Source organism: Chiloscyllium plagiosum, chromosome 32 (genome assembly GCF_004010195.1).
Source record: "Chiloscyllium plagiosum isolate BGI_BamShark_2017 chromosome 32, ASM401019v2, whole genome shotgun sequence".
Classification (NCBI taxonomy): domain Eukaryota; kingdom Metazoa; phylum Chordata; class Chondrichthyes; order Orectolobiformes; family Hemiscylliidae; genus Chiloscyllium; species Chiloscyllium plagiosum.
In genome coordinates, this window is record NC_057741.1 from 20,370,257 (window position 1) to 20,393,452 (window position 23,196).

The window sequence follows — 23,196 nt, forward strand, 5'->3', positions numbered from 1 at the left end:
ATTCTTAGCCTCTAGCTTGCCCTTGTAAGTACATTATTTATACGGCTAGTCAGTTCAGAACGTCAATAGTATGGGAATGTCAAGGGACAATAGTTAGATTATCTGTTATTGGGGTGGTCATTGGTGTGGTGTGAACATTACTTGCAACTTGTCAGCCTAAGTCTGGCTGTTTCCAGATCTTGCTGCATATGTATCTGAGGGGTCATGATGGTATTGAACATTGATGATTGCACAATGAACATCCCCATCTCTGACCTTAAAGTGGAGGGGAGGTCATTGATAAAGTAGCCGAGGATGGTTGGGCCTAAGACACTAACCTGACGAACACTTGCAAGGATCTCCTAAAATTGAGGTGACTGATGTCCAACAACGACAGCCATCTTCCTTTGTGCGAGGTATAACTTCAACTGGCAGAGAGATTTCCCCTGATTCCCATTGCCTCCGGTAATGCTAGAGTTCCTGGATGTTACATCCCTCAAATGCTACCTTGATGTCAGGTGCAGTCACTTTCACCTCACTGCTGGACGTTAGCTCTTTTGAACATCTTTGGTCCAAGATTGTAATGAGATCAGGCATTAAGTGGCCTGGCAGAGCTCAAACCGAGTGTCAGTGCGCAAGTTCTTGTTAGGCAAGTTTACTGTGCATTAGTGGTGGGATTATTGAATGTGATAGTCCTTTTGATGACACATCCCATCACTTTCCTAATGTTCGAGAGTAGGCTGATGGGGCGTTAATTGATTGGTCAGGCAGCATCCGAGGAGCAGGAAAATCGACGTTTTGGGCAAAGGCCCTTTAGCCAATACATCGATTTTCCTGCTCCACAGATGCTGCCTGACCTGCTGTACTTTTCCAGCACCACTCTAATCTTGACTCTAATCTCCAGCATCTGCACTGCACACTTCTGCCTCAATAATTGGTTGGGTTGTATCTTTACCACTTTTTGTATCTGGGCAATTTTTCACTGGTGCTGGGTCGCTGCCAGTGTTGAATTGAAACAACTTGGCCATAAACATGGCAAATTCCGGAACACAAATCATCAGTACTACTATCGGAATATAGCATTTGTAGTGTCAAGTGTCTTCAGCTCTTTCTTGAACTCAATTGAATTGGTTGAAGACTGGCATTTGAGATGCTAGGAATCTCTACAGGAGGTTGAGATGAATCATCAGTTTGATAGTTCTGGCTGCAGATTGTTGCAAATTGCTTGTCTTATTTTTGCCTAATGTACTGGGCTCTCCCATCATTAAGGATAGGGATATTGGTGAAATCTTCTTCGTCAGTGGGTTGTTTAATTGTCTATCACGATTTATGACTGCATGTGGCAGGAGCAAAGCTTAGATCTAATTTGTTGCTTGTGGGCTTGATTAGCTCTATCACTTGGTGCTGATGCTGTTTGGCTTGTAAATAGTCTTATATTGTAGCGTCAGCACATTGACACCTCATTTTCAGATATGTTTGGTGCTGCTTCTGGCATACCCTTAGATATTCTTCACTGAACCAGGGTTGATGATCATGATTAAGTGGGTGGATACGCTAAGCCATGAGGTTGCAGATTATGTTGGAATACGATCTGCTGCTGCTGTTAGCCCACAACATCTCATGGATGCCTCATCTAGAGTTGCTATACCTGTTCAATATTTATTCCATTTACAACAGTGGTAGCACCACACAACATGATTGAGGATATCCTCAATGAGACCTTGTCTTCACAAGGACTGTGTGGTCAGCACTCCTCTGATACTATCACATACTGATATATCTGCAAGAGGTAGACTAGTGAGGACAAGATCAGCTATGTTTTCCCACATATTTGGTAGTACCACTGCTGACTGAAATAATTCTTAGAGATGGACATTTAAGTTCCCTACCCAGAGCACATCTGTGCCCTTGCCACCCTCAAATGTTTCCTCCTATTGGTGTTCAACACGGAAAAGCACTGATTCATTAGGTGTGGTTGAGGGGTAAGGTAGTGGTTATTGGCAGGAGTTTGCTTTGCCATTTTTGACCCGATGCCCTGACACTTCATGAGTTCCATGATAAGTGTTGAGGACTCCCAGGGAAACTCCTGATTACTTACCACTTGTGCCACCACTTCTGTTGATCTGCTCTGGTAGTAGAATGGTAGTTGTGTCTAGGTCATAGTCATATTCATGGAATTCAGACAATGGCAAGCTTTTGCTTGACTAGTCTATGTCAGAGCTCTCCAAATTTTGGACTAGCTCCCAGATTTTCTTGGAAGACCTTCCAGGGTCCATCCAATTGTATTCCTTTGAGACCTTGTTGTGGTTTTTAAACAATTGAGCAGTTTGATAGACAATTTAAGAGTCAACCATACTGACGAATGACCATATGTATGACCATACCAAGTCACATGTTTGCCAGACCTGGTAAGAATGACAGGATTCTCTCTCTGAAGGGCTTTCGCAAAACAGATGGATGTTTACAACAATTATTTCATGGTCATTATTACAGTTTAAATTGCAGATTTTTAGAAACTGAATTCAAGTTCCAGCATCTGGTGGGATTCATTTCTGGATCCGCAGAGCATTACCTGGGTCTATGGATTACCAGTCCAATAACAATACCTTAAATCTAACCTCACTGCAGTGGGATGGATGCTTTTCTGGAATTTTTGGATCAAAATCCTGGAACTCCCTCTGTACAGTACTATGGGTGTCTCCATACAGCAAGGACTGCAGCAGTTCAGGAAGGTAGTTGTCCACAACCTTCTGTAGGGCAGCTGGGAATCAGTAATAAATCCTTGCTTTGCCAGCAATACGTAAATCCTACGACAACTAAAAAATAATCTCAAAGATAGACTTTAATGAAAATAATGTTACTATATAAAAATCAAAGCACATGAATGTTAATAATAAGATTGGTTGGAATCATACTGGCACATAAGATGATTGTGGTTGTTGGAGATCAGTCATCTCAGCTCCAAGACATCTCTGCTGGAGTTCCTCAGGGAGTCCCTGCCATCTAAGATCCTAATACCTTCAGCTGCTTCATCAATGACCTTCCCTCTATCATAAGATCCGAAGTAAGGAGGTTTACTAATGAGTGTGCCACGTTCCGCACAATTTGCAACTCCTCAGATACTGAAACAGCCTATGTCAAAATGCCACAAGACCCAGACAATATTCAGACTTTGGTTGAAAAGTTGCACGTAACATTTACACCACACAAATGTCATGCAATGACCATCTCCAATAAGAGACCAGCATTCTTGACATTCAATTATGTAATATTCATCACTGAATCCCCCACTATTAACATCCTAGAGGTTACCACTGACCAAAAACTCAACTGGAGTCGCCATATAACTAGTATCTACAACAGCAGGTCAGAGGCTAGAAATACTGCAAGAGTAATTCACCTCCTGACTCTCCTAAGCTTGTCCACAATCTACAAGGCAAGAGTCACAAGTGTTATGGAATACTGTCCACGTGCCTGGATCAGTGCAGCTCCAATGACACGCAAGAAGCTTGACACCACCCAGGACAAAGCAGCTCAGTTGATTTGCACCAAATCCACAAACATTTTTGGATCAAAATCCACAATCATTCCACTACTCAGTATCAGCAGTATACTGCCGCAGACAGTGTACTGTCTCCAAGATGCACTGCAAAAATTCACCAAAGGTCCTTAGCATGTTCCAAACCATGACCACTTCCATTCAGAAGGATAAGGATAATAGATATATGTGAACACCAAAGCCTGCAAGTTCCCCTCCAAGCCATTCACTATTTTGACTTGGAAATGTATTGCTATTCCTTCTTAGTCACTTGGTCAAAATCCTAGAACTTCCGCCTAAATGACATTGTGGGTCTACCTACAGCAAATGGACTGTAAAAGGTTCAAAGAAGGCAGCTCACCACCAACTTCTCAAGGACTAATAGCGACAGACAATAAATGCTAGCTTAATGATGTCCACGTTCCATTCTCTTAAACAATTAGTGATGTTAAAAATATTAAAAGAATAATGAAAATATCTATTGATACCCGAATCAAAACTTTTCTCTGCACCCAATTGACATACAACCCAACAACACAAGTCAAATACTCAGCAGAAAGAGTAATTATTTGGTCTGAATACAGTTTCACAAGTTCGCATAAGCACAATATTTTATGTGACTTCTGTTTACTCTGGGGACGTTGTCCCTTCAATTTTTTTCAAAATGTCTCACATTTGAACATTCTCATTTCAATGCAGTCATCTCAAGCTTTAAATATGTTCATCTCGGGTAAGAACTGCTGGGTTCTGATATTCTTCACCTTTGGAGTCTTGCTATCTAGAAATTCATGTTTAGTTACATCCTTCTGTTTTAAAGTTTCTCCATCCTTCTTGAGGAGGTGGTCTTGTGGTGCAGTGGTAGCATCCTTACTACTGGCTATATATTTTGGCCAAACAGACTAATTAATACAAGAAATTAGCTTATAGCTCAAAGAAAACTCAATTTTGGAAAAAAAAACATTCAAATTGCGCTGGAAGCAGAAAGCAGAAAAATTCACAGGCAGATCCTGAGAGGAGAAATCCAACCCTACTTCTAGAGGACAACAGATTCTATTTTTAATACGTGGATATTCTAAAGAGGTACATGACAAATCTATGTACAGGACAAGTCAAAACCTGATTTAAGACTTACTGTCAAGTTCTGAGAGACAATGAGGTTTCGCAGATATCGACAATGTCCAGCCATGATAACGAATTTCACATTCCTAAAAACGTAGGTCACTCTTAGAAGATTGCCATGCCTTGGAGGTGCCAATGTTGGACTGGGGTGGACAAAGTTAAAAGTCACACAACACAAGGTTATAGTCCAACAGGTTTATTTGGAAGCACTAGCTCTCGGAGTGCTGAAAGGACAACCACCTGATGAAGGAACGGCACTCCGAAAGCTAGTGCATCCAAATAAACCTGTTGGACTATAACCTGGTGTTTCAGTATAGTGGAAAAACTAGTGGTCACACCAAACTGGCAGTATTCCTTGGGAAATGTATTGAACCAAATGAGCTATAAACACGGAAATGGTCTATATCAATGACCATCTTATCAATTTGAAACATGAGACCTTAGTGAGCATTACAGTCCTATCAGATCAATGACCATGACTACAGAAGAAGACGTTTCTACCTACAGACGCAAGACCATATGGTACAGGTGGAAAAAGTGTCAAAAGCATAGGACTGGTCACCATGGACAAGTTAGACCAAAGGGTCTGTTTCTGTGCTATACGTCTCTTTGACTATGAATGTTGTGTCACACTGCAATGCAAATGCACAGACAAAATGTATAAGATGCATGTCTTGACCTCAGTTTCATCAGAAGACTCAGAGAAGACTAACACAGAACATCAACCACCTCTAAGAGAACTAGTCCAAAAGGAAACTACTGACAAACTAGTCACAGGACAACTATAGAAGACTTATAGGGCTTCCTGCTTTCATGGTGGAACAAGACAGAATATCCAGAGACTCTACTTACGTAAGCATAATTATTTCATATTTTCAACAGGAAAGAGGTCACAGACTTTATTTGGTGGAAATATTCAGCTGTTTCCTAAAGCAGAAGAGTCAACGTCACTGACAGCGGTACTGCTAAGTGAGAACAATTTTTCAATAATTCAACAAAATCTGAAAACATCAACTTCAACAAATGACCAGAGGGTGGCTGACACTGTTTAGCCTCATCACCAAATCGAGAGAGATGAGTTGCTTACAACTTCACATGAGTCAGCTAATGGTGACAGGTACAAGGCATGGTCAGGAAGAAATTGCCTGGTCAGGACAGTGCAAAAGCAAATACGTTTTTCCAATTAGGAAGATATTACTTGATCCAGAAATCTAAGACATTGCCAGGAAGAAAGTACTTGCTCACTTGATCCAACAGAGTAGATGTTACCTGATGGACAATCATGAGTTTGATATTATGGGGCAACTACCAGAGTTAGCAAAGAGTTCATGTGCAAAGGAAATTCAAAAGGTTCTTCCAAACTGAGAAATTACCAATGACATCCTCTACAAAAGCTTTTTTAGTGATAAAAGATCTGTCAGCAGAGAAGTGACTCATGGATCAGAACCAAGGTCAACAGCTCTCAAGTCAAAGACATATTATTCTATTGTGTCCAAATACAGCATGTTCTGGGAAAATAGTAAATTGGCAATGTTATGGACCAGACCCAACCTCTGAAAACATTTTTAAGCAGGTAGCCCAGACTGTAACTTTGCTATTAGTTTTAGGTAAGTGTATAGTGGATATCCCTGGAGTGAATTAGTTGGTCCAACTGCCAAGTTTTAAACAAACAGAATTTATTTACAAAATTACAGAATGAAACACAAGGAACAGAAAACAGAATAACGGGTAACTTAACCTATCCAAAAATCCGACAGACTATCCCAACTTAATGACGCTGTTCCGAAAGTACTTGCAACAGTCGTAATAAACACATCCCTTAGCGCAAAGAGTAAAAACGAAACAAACCAGGGCTTACAGGCTGAATGTTAGAGGCAGGGTACCTGGCTGGACTTGCCCCAACAGCTTTTCTTTGCGCGCACACACTGCTGCTAAACTGAATCAAGACCTCTAATCTAAACGAAGGCTAGCAACAAAGCCAGCTGGCCACTCCCCTTTGATTATACCAGTTTCCTTTTTTAAGGCATGGAAGCCTTTGGCGGGAGGCAATATGTGTTAGGGGGTAAACAAAAAGGGCCCCAATAAACCTTTCAAACCCAAGTTGGAGCCTGGCCAATTACTCCTTCTCTGGAAGGAAACTCAAGGGGGAAGAGAGGGTAGTCCTAAAGGTAATATAGTTATACACATAAATTGGCTAACTGGATTTAAAAAAAGCTTTACCAAGTGATGTTTACGGTAATGGTTCTGAAACCTTTCTAAGGACCACAATCTTGTCGTGGTGGAGAGGATTGTGCATACATAGAAACCTGAGAGCTAAACCATCTGCAGTGTTGCTCATGGCAAGGTCAACCATGACAGTTAGGTCAGGGGGGAGGTTCTAAACAAAGCATAATCCATGAAGATTTCAATAGCAGAGCTGGTGTAGGATGATAGCCAAACTTAAATTATAGTATCACAATGGTTGTAAAGGTGAATGAAGGCTGCAACAGAGAAGGACTGCCAGTCGCCTTGGTCTCCATGTCACTGGGCTTTGACCCCTATCTGCCAAGTTGGCTGTCTATGCATTAGCCTCCCCACATTTCAGCACATCACATACAGGCATCTTCCCAAGAAGTCTAGCCCTGTTTACATCCTGGACTAAAGTCCTATGGCAGTCAGTTAGTGGTGGAGCGAGCAAGACTCTGATATCTGGAAGCCACAATTCACAAACTGACACAATAGGTGGTGGGTATTAGATTCAGTCATCTTGCTCCTGGATAGGGCAGGTAGAGCATTTCAGCAGCTGCACCCATGACGGAGCAGCCCAGTTTAGGATCCGCTCTGCTTACCCCAGTAGAGGAGGTGGCTGGAAGAAGTGCCCTTAAAGTAGCCTTCCTCAAAACTCCTGACTGGATTTCCATGTCCAGAGATCACCCACATGGGGTTAGAAAAGAAGAATAATGAACTTTGGAGCTTGGAATGCAAGAACTCTGATGTTCCCAGCTAACAGTGATCAATCAGAGAAAAGAATTGTGATCACAGTCAGAGAACTGAAGAAATGCCAGATCGATTCAGCTGCTCTTTCACATACATTCGAGACACCACCCACGCCCTCCACCACCTCCAAGACCTCAGTTTCCCCGGCCCCCAACGCCTCATCTTCACCATGGATATCCAATCCCTCTACACCTCCATCCGCCATGACCAGGGCCTCCAAGCCCTCCGTTTTTTCCTCTCCAGACGTTCCCAACAGGCCCTCCACCGACACTCTCATTCGTTTGGCCGAACTGGTCCTCACCCTTAACAATTTCTCCTTTGAATCCTCCCACTTCCTCCAGACCAAAGGGGTAGCCATGGGCACACGTATGGGCCCCAACTATGCCGGTCTCTTTGTTGGCTACGTAGAGCAGTTGATCTTCCGTAATTACACCGGCACCACTCCCCACCTCTTCCTCCGCTACATTGATGACTGCATTGGCGCCACCTCGTGCTCCCGCGAGGAGGTTGAGCAATTCATCAACTCATTCCACCCTGACCTTAAATTTACCTGGACCATCTCTGACACCTCCTTCCCCTTCCTGGACCTCTCCATCTCCATAAGTGACGACCGACTTGACACTGACATCTTCTACAAACCCACCGACTGACAGGTCAGGGGATCGAGTTTCTGGAGGTTAGAAGCTAGGATGAGGTGGGGGAAGGGGAAATGAGGAAACTGTTGAAATCCACATTGGTGCCCTGGGGTTGAAGTGTTCCGAGGCGGAAGATGAGGCGTTCTTCCTCCAGGCGTCTGGTGGTGAGGGAGCGGTGGTGGAGGAGGCCCAGCACCTCCATATCCTCGGCAGAGTGGGAGGGGGAGTTGAAATGTTGGGCCACGGGGTGGTTTGGTTGATTGGTGCGGGTGTCTCGGAGATGTTCCCTAAAGTGCTCTGCTAGGAGGCGCCCAGTCTCCCCGATGTAGAGGAGACCGCATCGGGAGCAACGGATACAATAGATGATATTAGTGGATATGCAGGTAAAACTTTGCACATCCACTAATATCATCTATTGTATCCGTTGCTCCCGATGCGGTCTCCTCTACATTGGGGAGATTGGGCGCCTCCTAGCAGAGCGCTTTAGGGAACATCTCCGGGACACCCGCACCAATCAACCAAATCGCCCCGTGGCTCAACATTTCAACTCCCCCTCCCACTCTGCCGAGGATATGGAGGTCCTGGGCCTCCTTCACCGCCGCTCCCTCACCACCAGATGCCTGGAGGAAGAACGCCTCATCTTCCGCCTTGGAACACTTCAACCCCAGGGCATCAATGTGGATTTTAACAGTTTCCTCATTTCCCCTTCCCCCACCTCATCCTAGCTTCTAACCTCCAGAAACTCGATCCCCTGACCTGTCCGGACTTGTCCGACCTGCCCAGCTCCTTTTCCACCTATCCACTCCACCCTCTCCTCCCTGACCTATCACCTTCATCTCCTTCCCCACTGACCTATTGTACTCTATGCTACTCTCTCCCCACCCCCACCCTCCTCTAGCTTATCTCTCCACGCTTCAGGCTCTCTGCCTTTATTCCTGATGAAGGGCTTTTGCCCGAAACATTGATTTTGCCTGTCCTCGAATGCTGCCTGAATTGCTGTGCTCTTCCAGCACCACTGATCTAGAATGGTCTTTCTAAAACCTACCTTGCAGATAAAGAGCAACTGAAGGAGCTGAAAGGCAGTTACACTATCTTCTGGAAGGGGAAGGTTGCTGATGAGCATAGAATTCACGGTGTTCAATTCGCAATTAAGAACCAGCTCATCAGTTGCTTCTCTGAACTTCCTGCGGGAATCAATGATTATCCCCTAAACTCACGTCTGATGTTCACCAACAACCAGATGGCTACAATTGTGAGCCCTTAGGCCCCAACCCTTGACTCAGAGAAGGATGGAGAGTTTCTATGCCAACCTTGACACTCCAAGGACATTAAAATAATTCTTCTTGGAGACTTCAATGCTAGGGTTGGTCGAGACCACAACCTTTGAAATGGCATCATAGGAAGGTATTGGCAACATCAACTCATATGGAGTCTTTCTTCTTACAAAATGTGCGGAGTACAACCTCACCATCTTAAATACTCTTTTAGAAAAACAAATTCAAAGCATCTTGGAGGCACCGATGATTGAAACAATGGCATTTCATTGATCAGGTCATTGTTCACTCTGGGGACCATTGGGATGTGAATGTCACTGGGGCTATGATCAGCTCAGATGACTGTTGGACCACTGCTTTATCTGTTCCACAATGTTCAGATTACACAGAAATGAGGATTCAAAAGCAGGCCCGGCCAAAATTCAACATGGTCTCTATGCAACATCTACAGACTTTACTTGCTAAAAACCTACCTTGGGAATACCCAGAGGACATAGGAGAACACTGGAGTCTATATTAAATCAATCATTTTCAGTACCTTCAATTACACCCTCGGGTACAATGAGGTCTTATTCGATGAGAATGATGCAGAAATTGAACAGCTCATCTCCAAGAAAAAGACAGCCTTCTCCGACTGGCAGAATGACGTCAGCTGCAAGGTCAAAAGAAGGGCCTATGCCAAAGCGAAGGCTGATGAGGGTAAAGGAGCTCAAAAACATGGTGGACTTATAAAGCCTTGGAAATCCAGCAGTTGGCAGAAGCAAGAGATTCTTCAACACCACCAAGGCAGTACATGGCCCAAACTCTCTTTGCTCTAAAGACAGACATATTCAGTTCAAGGACAATGAGGCAATAAACATATACACTGGAGAGAGCATTTCCAAGAACCATAATACCAATGTTACACTGGAAATAGTTAACCAAATCCCCCAAGAGCCATGCAAGGTGACATGGAAGAACCTCCCAGTGTGAGCAAAGTACAAGAGTGCATAAGGAGCATAAAAAGGCTGCTAGTCCTATTGGGATTCCTGAGAGATCCTAAAGGAGGGTGGCCCACAACTCCATCAACACACATTTACATTGCTCTTGAAGATTTGACTCAAAGAACAATTTCCCTTGGAGCTTAAGGAATTCTTTGATTGTGGCCATATTCAAAAACAGTGATAAGGCTGACTGTGGGAATTACATAGGCATCTCCCTTCTGTCAACCACTGGCAAAGTACTTCCACGTGTCCTTGCCAATTGATTTCTGTTGTTATCTGAGGAAATACTCCCTGAATCAGAGTGTGGCTTCTGACATACAGAGGAGCAACAGACATGATTTTCGCAGCATGTCAGTTACAAGAAAAATTTCAGGAACAGAAACAACTCCTTTACCTGGCCTTCATTGACCTAAGGCCTTTGATACAGTTAACCGCCAGAATCTCTGGTGGATACTGTCACGATGCAGCTGCCCTGATAGGTTCAAAAGGATACTGAGGCTGCTGCATGATGACATGTCTGAGACAGTGCTTAGCAACTGTGGATTAGAGTCTCAGCCTCTCTCCGTGGAGAGGGAGTCAAGCAGGACTGCATTATCGCACCCACTCTGCACACCATGTTTCTTATCACCATTCTCCATTTCATTGGCCAAACCTGCCGAACGGAATTCAAATCATTTATCAGGTAGACAGATGGCTGTTCAACCTTAATAGGTGCAAGGCCTCCATCATGGAGTGTAAATATGCTGACAACAATGCCATCGCAGCAGACTCTGCGGTTGATCTGCAGTGCGTCTTGGATGGCTTTGCCAAGGCATCCAAGCTTCTTGGCCTTACTCTTAATATTAAAAAAATGCTATTACTCCATCAACCACTACCCACTTCCACCCCTCTTACAATAGGAGTCAAAAACATTGCCTTGAAAACATGGATCACTTCCCAAAATCTCAAGAGTTCTCCTCAGGGCAAACATAGATGTGGAAATACAATACTGAAGAAGGGTATTTGAAGAACATGACCTACAGGCCCAGACTAAACTTCTGGTCTACCCACACTGCCATATGGAGCTGAAATGTGGACTACCTACAGTAGACACCTTAAAACACTGGAACACCACCACCAGAGATCCTTATGAAAAATCCTGTGGGAAGACAAAGTGCACTGACATCAATGTCTTGGAGGAGGCCAATACAGCCAGCATCATCACCACCATAATTCAACAGCAACGCCAAGGGACCAGCCTTGTCACCTGAATGCCCCAACTCACGCCTCCCAAAACAGATCATGTACTCTCAGCTGAAGGTCAGCGTATCTCTGGTGACCAAAAGAAATGCTTTAAAGATAACATCCAACCCCAAGAAATTTCATATCAATATCAACAATCAATATCAATTGGGCGGCACGGTGGCACAGTGGTTAGCACTGCTGCCTGGCGCCAGAGACCTGGGTTCAATTCCCGCCTCAGGCGACTGACTGTGTGGAGTTTGCTAGTTCTCCCCGTGTCTGCGTGGGTTTCCTCTGGGTGCTCCGGTTTCCTCCCACCATCCAAAGATGTGCAGGGTTAGGTGAATTGGCCATACTAAAATTGCCCGTAGTGTTAGGTAAGGGGTAAATGTAGGGGTATGGGTGGGTTTCGCTTCGGCGGGTCGGTGTGGACTTGTTGGGCCGAAGGGCCTGTTTCCACACTGTAATCTAATCTAATCTAAACAGCCGGGAGGACATGACTACTAAATGGAATCACACGAGAATCAGCAGGGAGCAGTTTATAGAGTCATAGAGATATACAGCATGGAAACAGACCCTTCGGTCCAACCCGGCCAGATATCCCAACCCAATCTAGTCCTATCTGCCAGCACCCGGCCCATATCTTTCCAAACCCTTCCTATTCATTTCCCCATGAAAACTATTTCTGCCACACTACTGAACAGACACGACTCTTGCATAAAAGAGAGACAGAACATCAGAATGCCCATCCAACACAACCTGCAACCACCACTACCACCCATCAGCTCTGACATTGCATCAGGATCTGTGGATCCCAGATTGGCTTCTTCAACCATCTGAAGACCCACAAATAGACGCCCTTATACAGGACAATCATATTTAACTAAAGCAATCGCTGAGTAAGAGAAAGTTTTGAAAACTTTTTGTCAAAGGTGCATCGATTCCACCCAATCTTTTGATGCCATGCAGCCTTTGGGTGGAGAGAGGAGTTCTAAATGACCCTACAGAGGAAAGTTTATTCTGTACAAGCAGCCCTTCCATAAAGACTCAACATTGGTTATTCTCTACACAGAGCAAAAAGATTACTGTGGCTTTTGGAGCTCAATCATCTCAGCCACAGGACATCATTGCAAGCTTCCTCAGGGTAGTGTCTTCAACTCAACCATATTTAGATGCTTCATCAATGAGCTTCCTTCCATGATAAAGTCAGAAATGGGGATGTTCATTGTGTAATCAACGATGGTCAGCACCATTCCTGACTCCTCAAATACTGAAGGAGCCCTTGTTCAAATGCAGCAAGTCTTGAACATCATTCACGCTTGGGCTGATAAATGGTTAAATAACGATTCTTATCACATAACTACCAGGCAAAGACTACACCCAAGAAGTGAGAATTTAATCATCACCCCTTGGCATTCAATAGCATTACAATCGCTGAATCCTTCACTTTCAACAGACTGGGGGTTATTATTGACAAGAAACTGAATGAATCATCCATATAGATAGCGCAGATATAAGAGCAGGTTAGAATCCTGGAACTGTCCTTAACTGTACTGCGAAATGTACCTAGACCTCATGGTCTTTAGCTTTTTAAAAAGGCAGCTCACCACCACCTTTGAGAATAATTAGGTATGGGCAATAAATGTTGACCCAGTTACCAATGCCCATATCCTATCAATGAACTTAAAGTCAAAAACTCTAAAAACACTGATGCGTTTTAATTTTCATTACTGTAGCAATGCAATACCCGTAACTCAGTGACCCCAGTAATGTACTTTTAATATAACTAAATGTCCTCATGTCAGGAGTGCTTTGCAGAATGTCTGGTGCCAGTCTGCTTATAACCAGCAGTGTTGAAACATGAAACATATTAAACTTTGAAATGGCAATTATAAAAGTACATGCAAATGTTTCTTAAGACGACATTTAGGATCAAGAACAATTTCTGATTATATCTCTGCTTTAGGGAATAATTGAATCTAATGGAGGATGATTAAAGATAAGAGATGGAAACAAGCTTTTATTGTGAATATTCAGCTCTGAAGATGATTCAAAGATATGTCCTGGGAAGAAACAACCAATTGTAAAACAATAGAGAAACAGTTGCTGAAGCTTTTCAAGGTCTATTTCTATGTCAAAAATTGACATGACATTAATACCAATTCTAAAATTTCAATGCCACCATTACCATCACTTTTGCTTGGGTGGGGTGTGTGATATTGGTGTTCTGCTGCACTGTGCACAAGTCTCAAAGAGACACTGAGTCGGTACAGAATTTCCTGGAGTTACACCAATCAAAAGGTACATGGAGATACATATTGGTGGTGGTGGGGCTGTTAGCATCATAGACAACAAATTATAACACTCCTCACTTCTAAATACAACATCCGTCCTTTACACAAAAGAAGCAGTCCATGTTTTGAGTTTTAATGAAAATTGTAAATATTTAAATTTAATTATAAAATTCACATGACATTGAACTACATAATCAGTTTTTAGTGATGTTTTGCATGCAAACTGTGCTAAATTGAAACCAGAAATCATGGCTTTCACACAGGCAACCAGTATCAAAGAGATTAAGATTAAAAGATTACAGAGTCATTTCAAATCCATTGCAGATTCATCAAACCAGAATTAGTTAATCAGAATTAAAATGTCAATGGTATTTTCAGGTTTTATTTTGGACAGACAACATCTGCAAATTTTATTCATTAAACTGTCACCTTGTTACATCAAGATCATGGTTTTTAAATTCAGTAGGCACTATTTAGCACAATGTAGCACCAGATTTCTCTCTTTAGTATGTTCTTGTGCTGATATCCATTTCATTTTTTCAAGTCAGTTCTAATTTCTAGCACATGAAGTTTAGTTTCTTAATACTTTATAATTAGTCTTATAAAAACAAAATTTGCATCATTTCCCCTGCAGTTCATACTTGAGTCATGAAATTGAATTAAGGATGCTCCAACATATCCAACAGTTAAGTGAAAATGTAAAGAACGATTCAATCAAATTGACTATTGGTGTTACAAGGAGCACCTTGGTTGTACCATTTATGACTATTATATTAATAGTGCTAATCAGTTTCAATAAATTCTGAAATGTCAGACCAATAATAATTTGTACAGTGTAGCAGTACAGGTTTGTTAGTACTGAGTGGCTTTCAACCTGTAAGGAACAATTAAGTTTCCATTCATTCTTCAGTACATAGTTGCTTTCACAGTTCTTTTGCTTACAACAATAATTTGGACAGTGTAGTGCTCTTAGATATAAATGGCAACCACATTAGTAGTACAGAGGAGTACAAGTAGCCTGGGATCCAATGTTCAATTCTAGACGGAGTACTTCTGAAGAAAACGGTCAAATGCATCATAAATGGCTTGTCTGTAAACAAAAGAATTGTTGAATTGTGAAGAAATATGAAAGAGATGAAATATGATTATTTTGCATTTTCAGTAATATCAGTTTGTCTCAATTCTACATTATCCTGTAAACCAGTGGGAACAAAGAAGAACAAAGACAGAGACCTTTGATTAGAGTTCTAAACTTATCCTAAATTCTAGCAAACAAGTCTGAATACTCACACGCAGAAGTTACAAAGTGGTTCCCAACCACCTATAAACTTTTCAACCTCCATCATTACAACCATTACCTTTCACGTCAAGACTGCAAACGACATTTTCAAAGCAAGGTGGGACTGGTAGCCATAACTGGTCAGCCCATTTAGCTGATGAAACAGTAAAGAAAGCTCTATCGCCTACTTTTACAGGAAAACATCCAGGTCAATTCATCAAATTAATTTAAGGTGGTATCTATACTCCATAATCTCTCTTCACCTAAAATTTTAATCAAAATCTATTTTTCTACTTAAAATGCATCTATGCCATTTGCTTCAGCTCCCAAGTGGTGACAGGTTTCAGAATTTTATCACTCATTCAAGTAGAAATTTATTCTAAATTTTCTAATGGAATTATGCTGACTAATTAGGACACCTAGATCTGATCACCAGCACAACTGGAAACATGTTCTGTACCTGATAAAATCCTTTCATTATTTTAATGATCTCTTACACAATTCTTCTCTTTTCTAAAGAAAAGCCCAAATCCATTCAGTTTTTCCTAAAAGTATATCCTCAATGTTCTGGTATAATACTTTAAACTTGGACGGCTGGTTGTCAGAGCTCTGTACTGACTCACCCTAATTATAGGAACATTGGGTGCCTGACGTGGACTAAGACCACTCTCCTTTCATTTCCCATCCACTTCATTTAGATTATTATGTATCTTCATAATTGTTATGTAGCCAGATACGCATAGCTTGAGATTTCTGTCTGTTCCTTTGCATGTGCAGTTTGACTGCCAAATTCTTAACTTTTATTTCTAGTTCTTCCTCCATTTTAAAGAAAAGTTCTCTCCATTCCTCTCACTTTCACTTCCTTGCTTCCTTTCATGTCTCTCATTTTAGATATTCTGCCCACCCAAGATCCTACTCCAACTCCCCAGTATTCCTCAATTTCCCTGCACTCCTGCTGCTGTCCCAGACCTGACATGTCAGTCTACAACTTCATTATTTCTCTCCTGGTATCCTCTGACGGGGCCATTAAAGCACTCGACACTATGAATAAGGTTCCTATTTGGATGCTTATATCAAAACCTTGAATGAAATATGGCTGAGGGTTAATGATATTTTCTCCTACCTGGTGATATTCTCCACAATTTGCCATGCCAAGACTGCCATGGCAGTTGTGTGGCTCTTAGCTGAGATTAACCCACTACTCCACTGAACATCTCATATTGTTTTCTATCCCCTTCAGCACTTATTTAAAATCCTTGTTCTCCATTACCCAACTAATAACCATTAAAATCCTTTGATCAAGGTATATCCAACGTGTTTTTTCTCTTCAGCCTCTGCCCTAGACAACGTTTCATCCTTGGTGATTTCATAAAAATAAAGAGATGGAGTATGCAATTTGACTGTTTGAATCAAGATTAGAGAAGCACAGCAGATCAGACAGCATCTGAGGAGCAGGAAAATCAACATTTCGGGCAAAAGCCCTTCATCAGGAATGAGGCTGGGAGCTTCGGTGGTGGAGAGATAAATGGGAGGAGGGTGGGGCTGGGGTAGCTGAGAGTGCAATAGGTGGATGGAGGTTGGGCTAAAGGTGATAGGTCAGAGAGGAGGGTGGAGCGGATAGGTGGGAAGGAAGATTGACAGGTGGGACAGGTCATGAGAATGGTGCTGAGCTGGAAGGTTGGAACTGGGGGTAAGGTGGGGGGAGTGGAAATGAGGAAACAGGTGAAGTCCACATTTATGCCCTGGGGCTGAAGGGTCCCGAGGCAGAAGATGAGGCAATCTTCCTCCAGGCATCGGCTGGTGAGGGAGTGGCGGTGGAGGAGACCCAGGACCTGCATGTCCTCGGCAGAGTGGGAGGGGAGAGTTGAAATGTTCGGGCATGGGGCAGTGGGGTTGATTGGTGTGGGTGTCCCAGAGATGTTCTCTGAAGTGCTCGACGAAAAGGTGTCCAGTCTGCCCAAAGTAGAGGAGATCGCATTAGGAGCAATGGATACAATAAATGACGTGTGGAAGTGCAGGTAAAACTTTGATAGATGTGGAAGGCTTCTATAAGGCCTTGTACAGAGGTGGCGGAGGTGAGGGCACAGGTTTTGCAATTCCTGCGGTGTCAGGGGAAGGTGCTGGGAGGGGAGGGTGAGTTGTTAGGGGGTGTGGACCTGACCAGGTAGTCACAGAAAGAATGGTCTATTAGAGTGGTGCTGGAAAAGCACAGCATGTCAGACAGCATCTGCAGTTCTCACTTTCTCCAATTTGAGTCTGTTTCATCATTCAACAAGATCATGGCTGATCTTCCACCTCTTCTTGACTGCCTACTGCATCTGCATGCTTTCCTTCAGTAACTGGTGTATTAGCGCACACAAGCTTTGTTGCACATTCCCCTGAGTTTTTAGTCAGATAATAATCCACAGTCCTGCTTTTGCTCACAAAGTAGATTATCTACTGCATATTCCATCTGCCATGCATTTGCCCAATCATTCAGCTTATCCAAGTCACACTGAAGCATCTCTGCATCCTCTTCATAGCTCATTCTCCTACCCACCTCTGTGCTATCTGCAAATTTGGAGATATTTGAAGAGATTTCCTTCAATTCAGTAATTGAATTCCAAGTTACTGGCTTAATGCCTGGTAATTATTTGAGGCTAAAACAGACTATTTGTAACCTTGATGTTATATTTGACCTCAAGTTGAGCTTCTGTCCATATAGCCATGTAATCATTACCAAGGCTGAGTCAATTCCACCTTCACAACATCACTGATTTAGTGATTGTCTCATTATATCTGCTGCTTAAACCCTCATCCATGCCTTTATTACTTTGATTTGGAGATTAGATTACTTACAGTGTGGAAACAGGCCCTTCATAAACAAGTCCACACCGACCCGCCGAAGCACAACCTACCTAGACCCATTCCCCTACATTTACCCCTGCCCCTAACACTACGGCCAATTTAGCATGGCCAATTCACCTAACCTGCACATTTTTTTTGGACTGCGGATGGAAACCCACGCAGACACGGGAGAATGTGCAAACTCCATACAGTCAGTCGCCTGAGGCAGGAATTGAACCCGGGTCTCTAGTGCTGTGAGGCAGCAGTGCTAACCACTGTGCCACCGTGCCACCCTGTTAACTGCTGGGAAGGACACATGCCCAACCCTTTCCCAGTAATTGGCAAGCTAATCCCGATGCTGGTGTTGGTCTGGGGTGTACAAAGTTAAAAATCACACACCAGGTTATAGTCCAACAGGTTTAATTGGAAGCACTAGCTTTCAGACAGCCGCTCCTTCATCACCACCTGAATTTATCCAAAATTTTACGGTTCACATTTTTACTCATACTCTGATTCAGCACTTACCATTGTGCTTGCTGAGTTACACTAGGCTACACAACACTTAGATTTTAAAATTCATATTCTTACAGTCAGACTATTTGTTTTGAGATGGAAGTAGCAAGAAGATTGACTTTGTTTGAAAACAGCACAAAGTTCCATTCAGCTTTAAAAATATTTTCCCATCTGAAACTTGAGATTAAGCAATTATCATAATCTACAATCTCCCTGATTCATTTCTGTATTGGAATACATATCGGACAATAACCTGCAAATGGTACTGAATTCTGGTTGAATCAAGATAATTAGGTTAGATGTTTTGACATTTTAATTAAATGGAATATTACCCTCAGCAGATGGAACTGGTTCTCACTGAGGACACATACACATAATATACCATAGAGTCATGGAGATGTACAGCATGGAAACAGACGCTTCGATCCAACCCATCCATGCTGACCAGTATCCCAACCCAATCTAGTCCCGCCTGCCAGCAACTGGCCCATATCCCTCCAAACCCCTCCTATTCTTATACCCATCCAAATGCCTCTTCAATGTTGCAATTGTACCAGCCTGCACCAATTTCTCTGGCAGCTCATTCCATACACTTACCACTCTCTGCGTAAAAGAATTGCCCCTGAGGTGTCTTTTATATCTTTCTCCTCTCACCCTAAATCTATGCTCTCTAGTTCTGGACTCCCCGACCCCAGGGAAAAGACTTTGCCTTTTTATCCTATCCACGCCCCTCATCATTTTGTAAACCTCTATAAGATCACCCCTCAGCCTCCGACGCTCCACAGAAAACAGCCCCAGCTTGTTCAGCCTCTCCCTATAGCTCAAATCCTCCAACCCTGGCAACATCCTTATAAATCTTTTCTGAACCCTTTCAAGTTTCACAACATCTTTCCAATTTAGATGTGACAGATTAGTTGAAGAAAATATCTCTAATTTTGTGCAGAGTGCTCCTCTGGAGTTCAAGGAATACTGCCAGCTTGAGCATGCCCCCATTGGGGGGTCTTGCTATTCCTTTAAGGGGCGACATGTAATTGCTGACATTCCAATGTCCCAAAACCAGCAAAGTGCTGTGAAGCTGCCTATTTGATAACTCATCTCCGCAGTTCACAAAATAGTTGGCTAGATACTTATTTGCCCCCTCAGCTGTGTATAATGCTTAATGTAGAAGAAAAATGCAATCAATTACCTATGAAAAGTGTTTCTGCTTGTATCTTTATACTCAACAACATTTCTCTTCAAGGCAACAGATAAATGCCAGTTTGGTAACTCTTCACTGCTTTTACCTGAACAGGCCTTGTTTAAAAAGGTAAGCACTGATGTGACCACCTTCCAAGTATCTGATTTCACACCCTGGCCAGATTTCATTAAGACTACGTACTCCAGCTCGAGGAATGTAGGCATCTTCCTTTGCTTGGACCACTATGATCAGACTAGGGTCTACTGGCACTGCAAATTAAATCACACAAAAGATATTTAGAACTTTCAAGAAAACAGATAAACACAGTTAAGGTTTAAATAATAATAAAACTGGCTAGATTAATTAAGTGGTCTTCACGATGCGTTGTTTCACAGATAAAGAGGCAGTTTGTTAGTCAATTTTCTGAAGATGTCGTTCAGGATCACACTTACAGCTTACTCAGATATAGGCAGTAATGCTTATAACTTGGTTTCTTATTCTCTGAACTTCCAAGAGCTGGCAAAGAAGGTTATGCAAAGAGCTTTCAAATATTCATGCTGTAGCTTCAACTGCCACATAACTTTCACAGAAAACAGTCCAAAACCCACTACATTCTCTGACAGACTGGTTGTCTCCTCCATGAGGTCTTAGTTACCATACATCTGCTTTTCGAGGAGAAGATCCTTTCCAGACTTGCTGGAACCAATTCCAGGTACTGATCTCATTAATAGCCAACTTCGCTTATTTGTTTAAATATAATACTCTTTTCCCTATGATGAAACTGAGGTCGAACATTTTGGTCAGGAACTAACCTGCAATTAACTTCCAAGGTTGGCCTCATAAATAAGCAAAAGTTCATTTGATCCAAGGTGCTTTTAAACACAAGCTGTTAGCTACAGTCTAAAAGTCATGTTCAGCTCACAATTCCCCATTCACAATTCTAAACCAAAATTCATAAAATAATAAAATTAAAATAATGAAGAATGAAGAAGAGTTCTAACAATACTGTAGGGAATCTAATCTAATCTAATGCACTTTGCTGAATAACTTGTGGAAATCTTTAAACTACATTCACTATATTTCTTTATTCAGTAATTTGTTAAAAATAAACTCAGATTTGTCAAGTGACTTGCCTGTAATAAATTCTTACTGCTTGCCTTCAATTAAAACATCTATTGCTAAATGCTTGTTATTTTATTTCAAATTATGGATTCTAAGAGTCTGCAATAATAACAATTGTTCTTATTCTAAGAGCTATAGCTATAATTACTCAGGTTATTTTTCTCAAATAAGAGCATGACACTACTTGTTTGTCAATCCCGTGCAATTTGCATTCTTGAAGATTGGAAAATTGTGACCAAGAACAAAGAAAATTACAGCATCAGAACAGGTCCTTCAGCCCTCCGAGCCTGCGCCGATCCATATCCTCTACCTAAACCTGTTGCCTATTTTGTAAGGATCCGTATCCCTCTGCTCCCTTCCCATTCATGTATCTGTCTAGATACATCTTGAATGACGCTATTATGCCTGCTTCTACCAACTCTGCTTGCAACGCGTTCCAGACACCCGCCACTCTCTGCATAAAGCACATTCGACACATATATCTCTTGAACTCTTCCCCTCTGACCTTGAACTCGCGACCCCTAATAATTGAGTCCCCCCCACTTTGGGAAAAAATTTCTTGATATCCACCCTCTCTATACTTCTCATGATTTTGTGGACCTCAATCAGGGTCCCCCTCAACCTCCATCTTTCTAATGAAATTAATTCTAATCTACTCAACTTCTCTTCATTGCTAGCACCCTCCATGCCAGGCAACATCCCGGGGAACCTCCTCTGCACCCTCTCCAAAGTATCCACATCCTTTTGGTAATGTGGCGACCAGAACTTGCCAGAGCTATCTTGGTTCAGACTCCTTAATTCAATAAAGTGCAAGCCCTTTAGACACTAAAAATAGTTTAACTAGTTATTTGTTTCTTTGCAGCTTATAGAACTTTGGCATGTGTCAGGCACAAATCCAGAAAATGGCTATTTCAAAACGCAATTTTTCCATAGGAAGCACGTCAGGAAACCGTAGAAAAAGTATAAGGTACAATAAATAAATGATTTTTCTTGTCTTTGTTCTAATTCGCCTGAATATAAAGTATTATTTATAATTAAGTAATGAATGTTTTATTTCTGATTTTCAATAGCACCATGCAGACTTGTAGGCTACTCACGGAATAAAACAAGTTATTCAATTTCTTCACAATTCACTGAAATTTTAACCTGAATTGGCAATTAACTAAGATATAAATTGTTGTTTAATACCTGACTTTTGTATGTCTTCAAAGACAGATGTATTTATAAATTCTCTAGGCTAAAAATTTAAATAAAACACAATTTAATTTATAAAAGAAACAGATAAAAGTTTTTAGAAAAACACTTACCATTGCTAACATTTTACCCACAGTTTTCACAGGAACATAGTGACATGTGCCAGGTTTAAAAGTTGCCAAACAACCAACATAGAAAGCTTTTTTTTCTGGGTAGGATGTGGGCTGTCCTGGGGAATTTTTTTATGCCAATGTTAAATAGGAGATTTTCCATGTTTGGCACAAAGTCCTTTCAACTTCAGAACTATCATTACTGTTACACTCAACGAGAAAGCTACTTCAGTGTTAAACTGGAAAAATTATGTACTTTAAGACCTTGGTACTAAAACATGATGTCAGAAATGGAGGCATTATTTTCATTAACTTTCTCAAAATGGCTGAAGGAAAAAGAAATGTGAAATGTGATGAGTGTGAATAGATCATGGTTGCAGTTAACGTACAAAGTGTTAGAAATAAAGGTGCTAAACTAAAATCAATATTTACCATTTAAGGACAGAAGTTTGTAGCCTTAATAATGCTTTTGTTTCAGTTAGGGAAAATTAGGAACTAAAAATATTCCTGATGTAAGGTTGACAAGAGAAATAGACATTTAAAAACTGAATGTGGGTGACTATATTTATGAAGGACTAACAACATTAGAAAAGTAACCCCTCATTGATTCATCATATCTCAAGAGACTTAAGAAATAAGTAACATATTCCAAAACTGGGAATACATTGCAGAAAATGTAACAGCAGGAACTAAACACTAATTTAGAGCTTTACACTAACAATTGTAATAACGCAAGGTTTGTGAAGGTTTGTACCTCAGGTTGAGGTTTAGGATGTAGGTTTGCTATCCAAGCGTTTCATTACCTGGCTAGATAACATCATCAGTGGCGACCTCCAAGTGAAGCAAAGCTGTTGTCTCCTGCTTTCTATTTATATCTTTCTCCTGGATGGGGTTCCTGGGGTTTGTGGTGATGTAATTTCCTGTTCGTTTTCTGAGAGGTTGATAGATGGCATCTA

General features: G+C 41.8%; 1 protein-coding gene across 4 annotated transcripts in view; it reads right to left on the minus strand.

The window, feature by feature from the left end:
- Positions 1-14,142: 14,142 nt before the first annotated feature.
- Positions 14,143-23,196, minus strand: part of abhd18 (abhydrolase domain containing 18) — a 96,417-nt gene continuing 87,363 nt past the window's right edge. For 3 of the 4 annotated variants that reach the window (XM_043674179.1, XM_043674178.1, XM_043674180.1), the window contains 2 exons: positions 19,921-20,083; positions 14,143-15,109 (listed from right to left, as the gene is read on the minus strand). In XM_043674179.1, coding sequence (XP_043530114.1) covers positions 15,058-15,109; positions 19,921-20,083 — 215 coding nt within the window. In that variant the 3' untranslated portion in view covers positions 14,143-15,057. Of the gene's footprint in view, positions 15,110-19,920; positions 20,084-23,196 lie in introns of those variants that run through there. The other variant, XR_006309064.1, reaches the window with a different exon arrangement.